This window comes from Sipha flava, unplaced genomic scaffold (genome assembly GCF_003268045.1).
Source record: "Sipha flava isolate LNK unplaced genomic scaffold, YSA_version1 50_pilon_pilon, whole genome shotgun sequence".
In the NCBI taxonomy this organism is placed as follows: Eukaryota; Metazoa; Arthropoda; class Insecta; order Hemiptera; family Aphididae; genus Sipha; species Sipha flava.
In genome coordinates this window covers 246,703-263,645 of record NW_020273428.1, presented here as the reverse complement: position 1 = coordinate 263,645, position 16,943 = coordinate 246,703, and the positions used below count along the sequence as shown (strand labels likewise).

Sequence of the window (16,943 nt, the reverse complement as noted above, 5' to 3'; positions counted from 1 at the left end):
TTTTATACTGTTTCTAGTGATAAGTGTTTTACAACAATTATTTATTTCATATCGTATGTTATGATTTAATGGTTAAATTTATGATACTATGTGATTATCGACTAACCCAACTAAAAACTTATCAAGGATGTAAGTTATTGACATTTATTGTCCATAATATCTTTACTATCTCCTGTACATTTATAATTTACTTATAGAAAATTATAACTAAAATAATGCGTTTCACGCTCACTCCTATTACGATTTTCGCAGGTCTAAATGCAATGCATAATATGCATGTTTATTAATTATTTATTTACTTTTTTTTTTTTTTGGTTGTACCAATTACCATCTCCACAATAAAATATATTTTTATGATTGTATTTGTAGTTTTTTAGAACACCACGGATAGTCAGGATAGTCAAGTAGTCATAAGGCTTCGACATTCCTTCGAGTCGTGCCAACGAGTCGCGTCGCGGATGAGTAACGTTGAGATATATATTATTCTCCGTCCCATTTATACCCACCGTTGTACACCAAGAAATTAACCATTGTAGTAAAAATAAAAAAAAGCGAATTATTATTTTTAAGTTTGATGACATTATACATTTTAAACATTTTAGTAGTTTTAAGTTAATTTTATTTATTTTTTACCAATTGAGAGAAAAATGACGAGATAACATATTTTTATTATTATATTTTAAACTTTTTAATTAAATGAGCTGTACATTTAATAATATTTAAATACTAAGTATATTTAAAGAACAACAAATATTTTGCTATATTTTCTGGATTAATGTCAATAAAATAAATTTTCAAATTTAAGCTTTCATCATATTATTTACCAGTTTCATTTTATAAAAAAAAAAATATGCATACTATTTCAATATAATAACTATTATTTTAGGTAATTTAAAAATAATTTTTTATGTTTATTTGGTCGTAAGTACATTTTTTTTTAAAGATATCTTTAAAAGTTTTTAACCTTGGCCAAGATACCAAAAATTTACAATCAACGTAAAACTGAGTATTTACACATGTGTAAATACATTTGTAAATGTGCACACTGTATCTGTATACAATTAATTGGAATCATGAATTTTGAAAAAAATGGTTTATTTGAAATTCTTGATTTTTATTTTTATTTTTTGTTATTTCATTAGTATGTATGATAGTTTATACTTTTATCTAATAATAATAAGCTACCAACACGTCGATGCAATACAGGAACATTGCAAACTATGGTCAACGGTGGAATAGAATGAGATTGAAAAATGTTCAGTGTTGGATAAATTCTTACTTATTAATCATAATAATTACTGTTATTATGACGATAATAATTCATAATTCAATTTTTCAAAGTTCTTGAGAATTTTTATTTTGACTCAGGTTTTTGGAATTATTTTGTTAGTTTCAAATGACTACAAAAATAAAGGGTCATATTTATACGTTGATCTAAGGCCGGTTTTAGCTCTTTCAGCCTTCTTTCAGCAATTCTTTCAAAATAATTTTTCAATTCACCTTGCTTGCTACATATTTGTAAATCATACAGAGAACATAATAATAATAATATAGTGATGGCTTATAAAACTGCAGTTCTACTTACAAGCGCAGCCACTACTTGCATGTTTATATAATAATAAATAATAATAATTTATATTAAATCAAATTGTGAAAATCATTATTCTTTCTACCTATAGTAGATAATTTGCGTCGCCAACGTTAGAACAAATTTATTTCTAATTTTAACGCCTCTCACGCGCCCTTCTGATTTCGGCGCCCCGTGCCGTCACACGCGTCGATCGTATCTAAAGCCGGCCTTGCATTGTTCCCTGTTAGGATATAAACTAGAAATACTAATGATCCCTATGCTGAAATGATCCATAAAACCAACAACATCGACATAAACTTAAGTAATTTAAAAAATATTTATAATATAATCTTACGTGACACTGTAATTTAGCGCTGTTTCCCAATAGCACTTTGGTCTCTCCGGGAAGCGGTTGAAAGAATTCGGGTAAATGTTTCAGCTCCCAGACGTCAACGTAGTCGGAAGTAACAACCGATTGTCCCCATCCGAATCTGTTGCGGGCGGTCACACGGAATTTGTACCGATTACCTGATTTCAGGTTGTACACGTCTATGCTGTTCGTGGGCGTCAACCCAACCTGTCAAATGAAAATATGACATTCACTTATAGAAACATCGTTGTACCATGTTTGGTATCATCAAAACAGCACGTGCATTACAGAAAATAAAGCAAATATTCTTTTGAATTCACTTGAAACACTTTTTCAAACTCCAGGGGAAAACGATTATAAATAGTTGTTACTAAGAGCAAAACTTTCACGTTTCCATTATAATTATACTATGGAAAACTTCTACGGGGGAGGAGAGATTAACTTGTGATAACCAGATTTTTTAACATCCCCTCGAGGAAGAAGTATGAAAATTAATTCTTAAAACTTTACTCGCAAACTCGTTCTTCCAAAAAATAAGAACGTACCTGTCTCCAGCATTCTTCGTCCGTAGATTGTGCCTCTACCTTGTAGACGAGAATAGTTTCCGCCTTTTCTGGTTTGTCCCATCGCAGTGATATTCGATTGTTGGCTCTGTCGGATACAACGGGTTCGCTGGCCACTGATCCTGGAACATCTAAAAATGATAAAATCTACGGTTTTATTTGTTATCGGACGTGTAACATCACGTGAAACTATCAACACCATGTGCTGTAACACGTAATATTTAAATAAGAATCAATTAGTGTTTTTTCTTTCAAAATTCATATTTTCTTTAAATAAAATTATTATGAGAAAAAGATACGATGTTACTAGTAATGTCAATCAAAAAATAAGTTTCATTTGGCCATATGATTAAGAGAACATTGGAAATAATTTTTGGAAACAATTTTTTCGATTAAAAAATATATTAATAGAGCATGCTTCTTATATGATCCCCAAATGTGTTCTAAAATCTTTAATAACACCATCGAAATAATAAAACACTAATATTGTGAATTCCGACCAGTTAGGAAGCACTTATTTGAAATTATATTTTTTATGGTAAATTTTTTTAGATCATGACAATTGACAAGATTTAGATTACAAATTATATCACCATTTTGAATTTAAAAAAAAGTTTGGCTCTGCTGTGGTTATTCCTATGCGAAATCGTAAACTAATATTTCAAAAATTTTCAAAAAGGATCAAAATATCAACTTTTTTTTTTGAATTTAATCGTTGTTTACTCTAAATGTATGGCCATAATTTTTTGTTTTTTCTGAACTCGGTTAAATTCAATACAGACAATAAAGATCTCGAAATCCTAAAATTATTCAGACATTTTTAAGTGTTTAACACTTTAACATTTTTAAGTGTTAAAGTGTTCAAACAAAGATGATTAAATATGGAAAATAAGCGATTTTGTTATATAGTTTCCAATCGAAAAAAAGTTCGTCCAAAATTTCCAATACTACAAATTGATTTGTGACCGAATGTGGCTTACTTTTTGATCGTTTCGTCAATCAAATAATGCAAAACGGTAGGTATGTGTTCACGCATATGTATTTTATATACTTTGATGTTCGCACAAGTACAACAGGAAGTCAGCCGTGGTACGAGTGGTTCCGCGTTGTTGCAGCCATCGATTCCGCAAGAGTTGAATGTTGCTCTCGCCAATATCGGAGTTAACCATTCCGGCTTAGTGATCGGAAAATGTATAAAAACTGCAATAGCAAAATACGAACAGAAATACCGTGAACGTATCCGGTTGATAAACGAATTTTTCTTTTTATTTTCAAAACTAACGTGATTCGAATAATTTGTCGGTATTCCGCGCGTCGTGCGAAAATACGCGCGTAACCCGTTGGACTGACGATAAAAATAGAGCGACGGACCCGAAGCAGAGTGTTAGAGAAATGACAAAAATAAACGCGGCCAGTCTCATATTTTTGTGTTTTGTCACGGTGAAAATTGTCGCGTTTTACTGCGCGACCCACAATCGTCGTCGTCGACCTCTTGTGTATTATTATTATTATTAATATAATTATATTATTCTTACCGTTTTTCGCATTGCAAACACCACCGCCTATTGCGTTCCACCGACCAATCGTGTTTCTGATCCGTGGCGGTGTCAAAGATCTCGCACGTTTTCTCACCTAAACAATAAAGATTAAAATGTTTTATTAATATTTCCAGAATTTCTCAATCCTCTTCTCTTTTTCTTGTGTTGTTTTCCAATGTTTTCCGTATGTAGACCTATGAGAAATTGCCGCTCTAAATAACTAAAATAATTTACTGCAGTAACTGAATTATCACTGAATTACCTACTATAATATACATTCATAATATATGTATATATATAAATATATTAATTAGGTTAAGTTTACAAAACAAATTTTATTTAGATACCTAAACACAATTTCTTAAAATTTAAACAATTTTTGTTAAAAATTAATAACAAAATACATTATTCAAATTTGCAACTTTAGGCACATGCCTATAGTGATTTTATTAATAAATACACCATAATATTATAATAAAATAAAATTTTATAATATACTTTATCGATATTTTTAATTTATTGAGATTATGTTCCTACAACGCTAACAAAAGAGAAGCGAGATGTTAAATTTATAGAATCAGTGGCGGACTGGCCCATGTGAAAAGTGGTAGAAATCCACTGGAGCCGCTGTCATAAGAGGCCCCTTTGTCATGGTGCACTTTTAATAAAATATATTATATTATAATTTTATATTAAATTATGCAATAGTTACTAAATGAACAATAATAGATAATAAGACACAAATACACAATCCTGCAGCATGATTTTTTTTTACATAATATTATTATTTACTTGTTGTATCGTAGATTTATCTACATTTTTCTAATATGCCTAGTAATAAAAATATGTTTCCTTGTAAGATTGATAGTGTAAATATTAGTTTTATTTACAATGTTTATTTAATCATGATCAATAATACGAGCATTGTTGTTTATGATTTCAAATAATACAATTTACAGTAACCACGACAAGAAAAATTGCTTGCATTGTGTCTAAGTTTAATATATAATTTAAATTTACATGTGTCTATTTATACTACACCATGCGAAGCGTATGCATTTTTTTTTTAACTTTATTAGTTACAGAAGTTATCTGTGAACGTACATTTAGTTAGCTGAAACTCATTATAACTAGATTAAGATCCAATTTAAATCAGGAAAATTTGGAGTCTCTGCTTTTAATGTCAATAAAAAAAAGAGCTGTTGGATAAAATAGATATGTCGGAAGTCATTAACTATTTAAAAGAATCATCCACCATTATGCATCAAATGTTGAATTTATAACTATAAATTTAAATAAAAAGCATTTGATATTTCATTCATTCATTTATTACCTATTATACTCGTATTATTATTATAAACTATTAATGGGAAAACAAGGAATTCGCTATTTTGAGGTAATAATGTAATTTGATGAATTTTTGTGCTGCAATAATATTTGACGTAATAAATGATTAAATCTAGCCATCTAGGGTCATTATAAATGAACATAAGAGGCTGTAAAATTTGCCAATCATAAACCTGGATTAAGGTGGGGGGCAAATGGGGCCGTGGTCCCGGGCCCGCAACGAATATTAAACAATAGTAGACCTCTGTGGATAGTAGGTTTTTTCGCTTTTTAACTCTATATTTAGCTCATATAAAAAATAAGTATAAGAAATTAATTAATAGTAATATATATATATATATATATATATTAATTAGTATAGTAAAGTAGTTTTATGGTTTTGTGTTCAGAGAGTAATGTTTTAGAGGTGATTAATACCGATGATGTAATTAAAGAGTTTGCTTCCCAAAAAGAAAGAAAAAGTTATTTATATAGATAACATTTTTATTTTTTGTATTAAAAAAGCAAGAAATAAATTTATAAATTAAAATATATTTTTTTTTTTTTGTCTCTGAAATATATTTATGTGTGGGACAATATTTTGATTATGATTATGGGCTCCTAAAATTGTTTGACCCCCGGCCCCAAATTATCATAATCCGGGCTTGGCCAATCATAAGCGATATAGGCGGAAATCCACTTAGTACTCTGAGGGTGCTCGAGTCCCTCCAAAGTTAACTTATCGGTAACCTGTAGGGGGCTTTGACATTCACACTTCCCATAAATCTCAAATACTCGGCTAAATCTTTAAAACAAATATTAGAAGAAACAGAAACAAATTCATGAAAATAAAAATTTACTTAAATAATAATAATAGGTACATAATATAATCAAGACTTTTATTATATAATAGTAGGTCGAAACAGCACAAATGCACAATGATGACTACATCATTAGTTATCTGAAAATTAAGTACATGATAAAATGTTGTCTCAGTAATATCTAAATATAGACATAAAAGATTTTAAGTATTAAAAACGATATTATATAAAATTATGAAGTATGATAAGTATTATTTATTTCTAGAATATATTGTTAGTGCTAAACATCGTTTTAGGAGATTTTAGCCTATGATGAGCGAGAATAGTGAGCTGCAAATTTTTTGATCATACAAAAAAAAAAATGTGGGCCGCTCAAATCTTCTCCACCCGGGCCGATGTACTCTCAGTCCGCTCCTGTTTAAGATACTATAAATTCGATCGAAAAAGTTGATATATTTTTTTTTCTGGATGGATTATGTTGTTTTAAAATAAATTTAGAAACTTAGAACACTTAGAACTTGTCCAATAGTCATGACTATTAATGTAACATGTAATTTAGCAGCTTATATTGTCTATATGAAATTATAGCTGTGTAGTTAAAAAATCTATGTAAAATTCATACATAAATTGTATTGTTATTTTAAATTTGTATTTATTTTAAATACATTTAAATTGTCAAATTCTGATAAGATGTCTAGATTATGATATACATAATATATTGTGTAAAAAGTTTTCAAACTAAGCTCATAACTATATTCTGAAGACATTAGTTAATTGAATTTGACGGTTTGAACTTTGAAAATGCACGTATTACACTCTCTGTACAGGTCCAAGGAGTTTTCAAACTTATCGAGAGAGTGAGGGAAAGAGGCGAGTGGCGATAAAGTAAACCTCGTCAAGAGACGATCTACAAAGTACTACCAAGTTCAAAGCAAAACTTTAGTATCCTCTCGAGATATAATTTATCTACCCAAAGAGTATCTTAGATTTCGAAAATGAATATGAATAAATGAACATTATTTTGAGATTGATAAACAATTCTCAAGTGCCATAGTAACGTTTAAATTTTTACCAATGTTAACATCACATTCACCCAGTATTGAAAATAACTATACATAAATCATAATGTATTTATCGCATACTTTTCGATGCAAATAAAGAATATCCTAAAATTGTTAATCAGGCTTTAGGTTTATTGATAATCGATAATAAAAAAAAAAAACATATCATAGTTTTCAATTTTCAGTTTAAACGAATAGAAAGTGTACTCTACGTGTATGTATGAAATAATACTTTCTAACTTTGGAAGATGTAAAAATTATATTAACGAATTATTATTAATTTATAAAGAACATATTTTACCACGAAAATTATGGTAAATGCTCTATCATTAATACTATTATTAATAATATTAATAAAGCAAAAAATGTATGTAAAGTTTAATAACAATTTTACTTTTCAACTACTTTCGGTATAGTATACCAAAATAAAAGCATAAATAATATTATATATGTATACATAAAGTAACGATACACAATTTTTTTCTTTTAAAATGCGTTTAATTCGGATTTATAGGTTTCATTTAGTGTACAATATGGATTTGTTTAAATAACAGGCCTGTAATCTATAAATTACAATGAATACAACTGAAAAGTATAACAAATTTTAAAATATTGAATAAATTACAAATATACAATATACAATATTGTATTAAAAAATTACAGAGCCTCTTAAGATTTTAAGACAAGCTAGAAGATATTTTAATAAAATAGTATTTATTTTACTAAAATAAAAATAATATAATAATTTTATTTGATTTCTGTTGACATTATAAAAATTATAAATATAATATAGTACAATATACAGTATATTAATGATTAGAAAGTCAATCACTACAACTCATGATCTAGTTAAAATATTAAAATAGAGATTTGTTTATATAATATTTGAGTGATGTTCAATGTTTTATTTATAATTTTTACTTAAAAAAAATATTTTTAATATTTTTCCACAAGTTTTTTATAGCAATTTTGTTAAATTTCATAATGATATTTTAGAAAATAATATCCCTGAAATTGGTTAAATGTTCAATGAATGAGAGCATAAAGAGTGGTATAAAGAGTATAAATAAATCAAAAATTTTAAATTTTATGTTTTCACATTTTTAATATAATACCCAAAACGAACCTACTCGAACTCTATGAATTTTATTTAATATTTGTATTTATTGTCATTACTATTTAAAGTAACTACATTGAACTATTATAGTTAATTCAATCTCATTAGCCTAGGATCTTTTTCTTTTTTTGTGAACAGCCCAAAAGCTGGTTGGCAGCAATGTTCTATTCCTGAAGCATCTTCGCTTTCCTTTTTAATTCGCAGTAAGATCTGTAATCCATACATCTTACTATTTCATTAGTGTAGTCCAGTGGTGGTTGCTCTCTGTTATTATTCTGTTATTAATGAACCCTTCTTTTATCCTGCTAAGTAGACTGTTATGACGCAGTATATATCTAATTAATTTCGCTCTTTTTGTTTTTAATGTCTTTAGAAAGCTTCTTGTTTCTCCAGCTCTTTGATAAACTTCCTAATATATTATGTGTTATTCTAAGCTTATTCTAAGTATCCTTCTAGAACACTATATATCGAAAGCTAAGAGTCTTTTTTCTTCTGTTTTTTTTTTTTTTTTAATCTTTGTAAAGATCAAAAGATCAATAATAATCAATTGGGCCGATCGATTCTCCATCATGAATAATTGTGCTTCATGTAACATATCAGGCAAAATAACAACATATACCTATGAGTCGTTTTACTCACAGCATTCAAATATTTTTATTTTTGATAAAGTTGTAAAAATTATTCAACTTCAATCACAATCAATTTTATCATTATCAATAATTATCCAGCGCAATTTATGTATACCTTTTTAATATACATTTTATATATCGATGCAATATTATTATATTATACAGTGTCCCAAATTCGGTGCGATTGACGAACATTGAACAAAACCACTTAAATATTTGTATTAAATCATAACTTTCTAATTAATTAAAATCCTGAAGTCGTATTATGTTATTTAATTGTTATTTTTATTTTTATTATTACAAGATAGTCAATATGTTACAAATATTTTATGTAAAATGTATTTATACATAGATCAAGTTTTTAATTGTCATACACGATTAAAAATATATTATACATGCACACATGAGTGAACTATATTTTAAATTGAACTCGCATTTTTCAACAAAATTCACTTTTTATCTAGTTTACGTTGTTACGAATAGCAATATATTTATTTTTTTTTAATTAAATTTATATAGAGATTACCGGTTATATTTATTGAAAAAACATGAACCATATTCAAATAGTATAAAATTATTATATTTCTTTAGTTTATACTTATTAATACTTAGGTGATAGAACATTACAAAACCTTATATGCTAAGAATAAGGTAACGTGTTCATATGATTATCAAATCGGTGATAAAATCTTATTTTATTTAAAAATAAAAACTAAAGATCCTCTACTTTTTAATATAATACTATTAAAAAATAATTCAATTTTGCATAAAACAATTAATGTAACTTTTTATTTGAAGAGTAGCCCAGTTAATGTATAAAGCGGAACATTTTGATTTAATTACTGTAGTGCCTGGAATTTCCAATGTTTTTTGTCTATTATAGTCAGTGTCGTAGCAACCAAATATTGCACCTAGGCCAAACTTCCAAATGCAGTCTTATGTACTTTTAATTTAGAAATATTATAGTTATCAAATAGGTTATGTATGGAGAAACTTGATTGAATCGTGCCAAAGGCCTTAACAGCATGAATAGCACTATAAAAAAAATAGTTATTAGATATTATTTTCGATTACTTCAATGTATAAAAAGGATGGTGAAGTTTTTGTAAATAAATTATACAACATAAATGGTTATAATTTTTAACATAAATGCAAATTTTTTTTTACTCCTCCCAGTAATTGCGCCCGGAGCGTAGGCACCTCTCGGCATCCTTGCTACGACCTTGACTTTATTCACTTTTCTGTGCACATAATGTATTTGTATAAAACACACTTGAACACGGGACACCGAATTTGTATTAACAGTTACTTATGCTAAAATAATACAACACATTGACATAATACGATATATTATATTGAATAATACAATATTACATGATAATCGACAATACTATATAAACTTTAATATAGAGCCCGATACAAAGCACGTACCTAAATATAAATATAATTTATGCGACTATAAAAAGATGATAAATTTCTTTAAAAACAAAAAGTACAATCATAATCAATATCATAAATTTAATAGGTGAAACAACAGTCGATCATTAACGGACATGATGGCCATAAATAGTTTTTATTTGGCATTTTCGGCATTATCAAGATGAAATAAATAATTTAACCAACAATAAGAGCGTGTAATAATATTGCAAAATTCGTTATTATGTTCAATACATAATTATTATTTTTATTATAATTGCTTTAATAAATAACCGTCAACGTTCAACCAAAAATAAACTATTCGTGGTATAACACGAGTATACTATGGTCATCTATTTTTTTAATCTCTATTGAGAGCATAAAAATTGTCGTACAAGAAATTCAGTTATGTAAAAATAATTAATAACGACCTGTTATTCAAACAAATCCTTTGAGTTTAGTTTTGATTTAGATTTGAAAAATTAAAAAAATAATACTTGAAAGGAAATATATATGAAGTATATATGTATAGCCGACGATTTAGTGGGATTTAGTGATCTTGGATTCCATCGATCGATCGATGACCGGCAACAGAATATTAAAGATCTTATCATAATATATTTATTTGATTTTCAAATAAACGATTTTCACTTATGTATTACAATCGAATAGACTGTGCATTTAGTTAATTTTTATTAGTAAAAAAAAAAAAAAATAAAATAAAAAAAAAAATAAAAAAATAAAAAATACTCCATTTTTTTGTTGGCTATATTACAACTGGAGTATATTACACATTGTGACTATTACAAATGGGCTACAACAATACTGTTGGGCCATTGACGACATAAATATAATAATAAAATAATATTATACTAAATTATCATTGTTATTGATATGGTAATGCCCTATCGAGACGTATTCGACGAAACGCTTATACGATCACTTACCCCGACAGTCACAAACGCCCTATCGGACCCGTATACGTTTTTAGCGATTATAAAGTATGTTCCAGCGTCCGAAAGTTGCGCTTTTTTGATCGACAGCTTTACGTAGTCATTGACCGTCTCTTTTAGCGACCTATTCAGGAATGTGACGTCTCTCCAACCTCTCATCCACACCACTAAAACGAGATAATTGTGAATATATAAATAAACAGAACATTGCAATGTATATTTATTAAACAATGTTTGGCATTAATCATTTAAAATTAAAATTAAGTTTAAACTTTAAGTTAATTATTCGTTACTTTATTTTGGAACTAACTTTTTATTTTATAAGTTACTTTTTTTAATACACACATGTGTACCCGGTGTGCAATAGTGTAACTTCTACTACTATGTGGTATTCCGTTTAGATCTCAAATGTGACCTCCCCATTTTATATCCATTAGCCATATCCTGAGAATCACTAAAAACTTATCGGAAAAAGACTTCCATACGTAGACACATTTAGATTGAAAATGTAATGTAAATTATTAATCTGTATGCGAAGTACTGTTTGGGTTCCAAAATTGACTATACATTTCAATTTCTATGTGTCATCGCATGAAGTTAGGGATAATCTAGTTACATTAAGGACTTCCATGCGTAGTTCAGTTTGTAATGAGTAATGACCAAGTAAAAAATAAAAGACCAAAATATATGTATATAACGTTTTCTTGCGGTCTTAAAATTAACGAAACATAATTTGAAATACTAGTTTTTAATTTGCTTAGTACATTATATTATTATAGACTATAGTAATAACTATATTGATACAAACGGCACCAGTCGTGCCTCTATAGTGATTATCGGACCATGGGTTTTTGTTGAATTGGTAAATCTATATCAATTATTTACAAAATAAGATTATATTTAACATTTTCATTATGCTTATAATGACCATAAAAGTATGATAAGCAAAGTAAATGGAAAAACGCGCATTTATTGATGTGTTGTGTACGTTGCGGCTGTATAATAATAAATTATTAGAATTATTACGAAGGGTTTTACCCCCAATATCATATCAAGTTGTATCATTCTAAAGCCCGGTTTACACGTAACGACTTATTGCACGTTTTGCTGGACATATAAAATGAACAATAAGACGTACATTTTATAAAGTGTCCACGTTACAACTTTTACTCAGTTTTCCATCCCAGTTTCAATTGTATTTCTGATCATTCTTCAATAGTGTTCAGTTATTTTAGTGATGTTTGACGATATGGAAGAAGCACTATTGTGGTTTACCATGATGTTCCTAATACCTACGTGTGCAACAGAATTTCGAAGATCAGACATGTTCGCAAGAAAACAAAAAATACTACGCGAATCAAATTTTATATTATTTATTAAATATTATAGGTTAATGAAACTACTACTATTCTTCACTTGATGACATTGTAGTTTGTACTATATAAATTAATTATACTAAATAATTAATATATTACAATTAATATAATAATTAAATAATATAATACTATGGCTGTTTGTTTAAATATAATATTTAAATGTAATCAACCGATTATGTGATAAGGCAACTGTAGTGATAGTGTAATACTTATAATAATAGTGCAGATAAGAGGCGCTGTCTCTAGACGCTCGTGCTCAGTATTGTTGCAACCGCGCGCACGATTGATACAAGTTTAGTGTATAATTATTTAATAATCATTATTATTCGTTTTCATTTAAATTTTTCGAAATGGAATTGAGTAATGAATTGTGTCTAGATTTCATTCAACATTACCAACAACACCCAGTGCTATGGAATCCAAAAAATAATTATTATTTTTCTAAAAGAAAAAAAAAAAGAAAAAAAAAGAAGCGTGGAAAATTATCTCAAAAAATTTAAATAGGGAAGTCGAAGATATTAAAAAAAAAGTCCTAAGTTTGTTGGGTTCTTTTCGGCGTGAAAAAGTCATTTGAGTGACAATAAAAATTAAATAATTATTATTAAAGTTTTAATTTCAAACACAGTATACGAAACACAACATACACTGTATACGTTCACCACACAACTGAATATCCGGAGCGCAGATTTATCGCATACAAGCTTGTTGTGCGTGGTAAAGTCCATACTGAGCACACACAACACACAACGTGAGCACACATGCTCGGTCTATGCGTGCTCTAGTGTGTACGCGGCTTTACATGTTGCGTGCGTGAGACAGATCGGCCGTCGATAACCGTGTTTGCGATATCGAGAAATAGCATATTTCGATTACTATTTACAATTTAGGTAGGTACTTAATGATTTGCCTCTAATCTAATCTGTTTTAAATGTTCGTATGGGAGCCGTATATTTTATTTCAAAATCAAAAGGAGCCGTGGACCCAAAAAGGTTGACAACCACTGGTTTATATATTATAATATACCATAAAAATAAAAATGTATTGCAAATTCAAGTATATTTACCACCAGTTTCGGTTAACCATCACCGCTATATTTATAAATACGTTATTGTATAATGTATAATGCTAATACTTTTAGTGTATTAACTTATTTATTACAAAGTGCCTCAGCAGGGTGTCCCAGTAGTATAGGTCTAGGAATAGGTAGGTAGGGGTGTAGGGGTGAACGGTTCGAATCCCGATGAGCGTGAAAAGAATTTCTTACGGTTTTTTTTTTTTTTTTTATTTTCTTGACAAAAATCATTGCGAAGTCCATGCGCAGAAAATGAAAAGTTCCGTTAATTTTTATGTACTAACATTATTAACCTCTCAATATGACATTATTGACCACTCATAATAATCACATGTTGATATTGCATACAATAACTTCATTCAACCTAGGGTTAAACGTCCATAATACATCTCTGAGAAGGCAATAGGCACTGATTCGTTACTTCTCAACCATCAGTGTGACAACTATGCAACTACTATGCTATAGGATCAGGATTTTGCGCACCGGGTAACGTGTTAAATTCAAGTTAATTATATACAGAAGTAAAAAAAATCAATTTCATCTTCATATAAATTAATTCACCATATAATTATATTTATCTGAGAAATATAACAATAGTAGCATTACAATAGTCTTTATAATAATGGTTGATAAAACAATTCAAATAAGAAGAACTAATTTGGTGATTTATTTAAGGTTAGGTTAGGTTTTACATTAGGTTATGTGTATTTAATGAAAATTGTTCTTTTATCGCTAGTAACAAAATCAGTGGAAGTAAGTTAATACATTTACTATGTATACACCATAATATATAAATATATGAAATATATCATATATTGAAGTATTTTATTAACAATTTAATACCACTTGTATATATAGAAATACTCCAGCTTAAAATTTGTTATGGTATTATACTTTTTTACGGTTAATAATCAAGCTCCCTTTTATATTCCTACTCAATTCATTTTATACAGTTAAAATTATAAAATGGATATAATGCTCAGACTGACCAATCAAATGACCTTTGCTCATCTTCTTTATTACGTGTACTTACGATACTTATTTGTATTAATTGTATATTGTGTATTACTTGTGTATCCTTTTAATTACTTTTACTAAATATTTTAATTTTAGAATTTTAATTCACCCATAAGTATTATTGTTATTAAGTTTATATTTTATGTTCAAACTGATTGTCATTGCTGATTTGCATTTATTAATAAAATAAATATAAACAGCATAATACGAAACCTTCTCATATTTTAAATGGTATGTTTTTTATATTACTAATTCATTAACACGAGACTCATATTTCTATACCATGAAAATCACTCAGTAAGAATTAGATTTCGATCGAGGTTAAGTTAGTTAGTTGTTTTTGTGTAAGAAAAATCTAATAAAAATATCTAAAAAGCTATTAAAAATATCTAAAATTCTAAAATAATCATTGTCAAAGGTAATTCGAAACAAACAATTGTACCTTTGGGTTTTGGTTCACCAGCCACTCTGAGTGTCACGGTAATGTCTTCTCCAACCGCCACGTTAAGCCGATCATTTGGTCTTGACACAATAACAGCCGGTTTCACACCCCTATGCTCGGAGTAATCTTGGGGTGATACTACTTTGACAGTCTTTTCTACGTTCGCCGTGCCGTAAAGATTGCACGCTCGGCACACGTATGTTCCACCATCCCTGGCTGTGCTGTCCTTCACCAGCAGCGTGTGAAGTTCACCCTCATCTAGGTAAACGTATTTGGTGGACAACCGCGGTAATGGTCTTGATTGCCACATCCACGATACGGTCGGAAACGGAGAACCTGTAATATACAACATACATTTTTTGTTGCTCGATATCGAATCTTTTAAGTTATTCTACTGTATTTTTAAAATCCTAACATTCATTACAAAAGGTAATTAGCAAAAAAAAAAAAATTGTGTGGGAACTGAAATAAGTGAATTACAGTCTCTAAAAACTTCAACATAACAATTTAGTAAAATATCATGTCATAACGATGTTATTTTTATGTTTCCGTAGATAGGTTATATTGATTTGTTAACAAAACTTGTGATGTCTTGTAATTGTTTCATAAAATGTATTTCTCTAAATTGACTTGAGAAAAGAAGAGAACAGTGTAATTCTGAGTTACACAATCCTCAAACATTGTTAACCAATTATCAACTACAGATGATAATTTCATTCGCCTTTATAATTTAGAATATATAAGTAACACGCACTGAGTACAAGATATCATTATATCATTCATAAAATGATTCATGTTATTGATCATAATATTCATGATATTATCATAGTACTAAAACGTAACACTATTGTACTTAAAATTAAGCAGAATAATAATCAGTCATTTATATAGATATTTTACTAATATGGTAACATTACCCATTCGCAATGCAATGTGAATACATATAGACGGGACTACACATGAGAATGTGTAATAGTTATGCAATCAACTCGTTGGGTATTATTAACTCTAAAAATTACCACTGACCTTGGACTCGAACTTGTAGCGCGATCGTTCCTCCATACGTTGTTATGTCATCAGTGATTACAGTTGTCACGATCTTTGGATATTTAGGATACCTTAACACATCATTACATGACCGCCAGTCGCTAGTGATCCTGAAGTTTCGTCGTAAATCGTCACCACTCCACTGATAGAGTCTGTCGAGGCTCGTCGACTTAAATCCGTCCGCTGACAACGATGCCGGCTGCAATGATCTTTTCGGTGCCACTCCGAACAATGTTGGTGACGTGTACACTGTCAGGAACGCGGTGGTGGATATCCGATCTCCGCTATTAACAGCCACACAAGTATACTCGCCGGAATCGCCACTCTGAGCATTGTCAATAATCAGCTGAGCCAAACCATTCGTGAATTTCGTCTGATATCTTATAGAAAAAAATATAATAAAACGAATGAATTTTCTCTGTGTTTTTTTTTTTTTCTTAAACACCTGGACTTACCTCGCGGAAGAGTTATACGTGAAACTGTTTAATTTCTGACCGTCCCGATACCATTGAACGCGTGGCTCAGGATAACCGATGATACTGCACCAAAACTTGACTCTAGTACCAGAAGAAACTGTCTGGTCCATCAGCCGCACGCAGAAGTACAGTCTTTTGAAAGTTTCCTA

At 29.1% G+C, this 16,943-nt stretch overlaps 1 protein-coding gene across 1 annotated transcript in view; it reads right to left on the bottom strand.

The window, feature by feature from the left end:
• Positions 1-16,943, bottom strand: part of LOC112690594 — a 107,927-nt gene that overhangs the window by 69,656 nt on the left and 21,328 nt on the right. Inside the window, exons 13-19 of the mRNA XM_025564641.1 lie at positions 16,774-16,940; positions 16,298-16,698; positions 15,272-15,607; positions 11,359-11,531; positions 4,039-4,135; positions 2,486-2,634; positions 1,926-2,147 (exon numbers count right to left, since the gene is read on the bottom strand). Coding sequence (XP_025420426.1) covers positions 1,926-2,147; positions 2,486-2,634; positions 4,039-4,135; positions 11,359-11,531; positions 15,272-15,607; positions 16,298-16,698; positions 16,774-16,940 — 1,545 coding nt within the window. The remainder of the gene's footprint in view (positions 1-1,925; positions 2,148-2,485; positions 2,635-4,038; positions 4,136-11,358; positions 11,532-15,271; positions 15,608-16,297; positions 16,699-16,773; positions 16,941-16,943) is intronic.